At 58.3% G+C, this 1,546-nt stretch overlaps 1 protein-coding gene across 4 annotated transcripts in view; it reads left to right on the top strand.

Moving 5' to 3' along the window:
- The window catches only part of GRAMD1B (GRAM domain containing 1B), a 76,321-nt gene that overhangs the window by 56,354 nt on the left and 18,421 nt on the right, over positions 1-1,546 (top strand). For all 4 annotated transcript variants that reach the window (XM_006770328.2, XM_015568184.1, XM_015568185.1 and 1 more), the window contains exon 8: positions 239-395. In XM_006770328.2, the coding sequence (XP_006770391.1) occupies positions 239-395 (157 nt within the window). The remainder of the gene's footprint in view (positions 1-238; positions 396-1,546) is intronic.

The following is a 1,546-nucleotide window of genomic DNA, read 5'->3' as shown; positions in this document are numbered from 1 at the left end:
AATGGTCCTACTTTAGAGATAAATCTAAAGGAGAGTTTGGAGCCAGAAAGTTTACTTGGCGTTGGGGGTATAAGGTGGGAAGGAGGTTTTAGGGGGGTCTGAGGGGGGCGGGTAGTTGGAGGAGGATCAGGTGCAGAGCAGAGACGCAGGGAAGCCACCGTTTTGGATGGGTGGGTGGGTCTGGTTCTTAGAATAGCTCCGTCCCTGAGGTTAGCGTGGTTCGTGGTGCCTTTTTCAGCTACTGCGAGGAGATCCCCGTCGAAGAGAATGAAGTGAATGACAGCTCGTCCAAAAGCAGCATAGAGACCAAGCCAGATGCCAGTCCACAGCTGCCCAAGAAGTCGGTCACCAACAGCACACTGACGTCCACCGCGAGCAGCGAAGCACCCGTCTCGGTACGGTGAGCCCGCTGCCCCCCTCCAGGGCTGAGGTCCTCGCCGCGCGCGTGCAGGGGCAGGGGCCTGGGGAGTGGGCCGAGGGCAGGGGTGGCACTGCAGCCAGCTATGCAAGGAGGCCCCCTGGACAGACGGCTTGCTCCACGGTGACGGGGTGGCCGGCACTAGTGCTGGGTTCTCGGTGTCTCAGGCGACGATTTTGTTTGGCTTCTGAGCAGATGAAAACCATCCAGGTTCACGGTGTGCGCTTCGCTCTCCGCGGACGCCTGGCCCAGCCCCTCTGGGGGAGAGCTGTGCCGGTCTTGCTTTCACCGCCTTGATCTGAAGGCGAAGTTGTATGTGAATATAAGACTACTAGAAACCTAGTGCACGAAATTTGTGCACAGGTGTGTGGGGAGTCCCCTCAGCCCAGCCTGCACCCTCTCCAATCCGGGACCCTTCGGGGGATGTCCGACTGCCCTCTCACTATCCTGGACCGCTGGCTCCTAATTGCTCACTTGCCTGGTTGCCCCTAACTGCCCCCCCTTGCCGGCCTGATCACCCCTAACTGCCCCCTGCTGCTGGCCACGTTGCCCCTAACTGTCCCCCCACCTGCTATCCTGGTCACCCCCAACTGCCCCCCCTACCGGCCTGGTTGCCTCTCACAGCCCACCCCCACCTGCCTGGTCATCCCATACAGCCTGCTGGTCAGTCGTTTTATCATCCTTTCCTGCTGGCCTGGTCACCCCCAACTGCCCCCCCTACCAGCCTGGTCATCCCACACAGCCTGCCCCCACCCACCTGGTTGTCCAACACAGCCTGCTGGTCAGTTGTTTCATCATCCTTCACTAACCCCCCTGCTGGCCTGGTCGCCCCACACAGCTGGCTGTTCAGTCGTTTGGTCGTCCCTCACTAACCCCCCTGCTGGCCTGGTTGTAGACAGCCATCTTGTGAGGGCGTGCGGGTTAATTTGCATATTACCTCTTTATTATAGAGGATAGGACTGTTGTCTGCTTATTGGTTGACTCAGTAGAGAATAGTTTTGAGTCCCTAGTGTGCACACTCTGCTTTATTTTCTCACTGTTGGACTTGGTGAAAGAGACAAAAATGTGTAATAGAACCTCCCTCTGTCCCTGGGCTCGGCCAGAGGAGAGAGGAGCTCGATGGAGGAA

The sequence above is a fragment of the Myotis davidii genome, unplaced genomic scaffold (assembly GCF_000327345.1).
Source record: "Myotis davidii unplaced genomic scaffold, ASM32734v1 scaffold803, whole genome shotgun sequence".
Lineage (NCBI taxonomy): Eukaryota > Metazoa > Chordata > Mammalia > Chiroptera > Vespertilionidae > Myotis > Myotis davidii.
The sequence above is the reverse complement of the archived record's forward strand: the minus strand, read 5'-3'. Positions and strand labels throughout refer to the sequence as shown.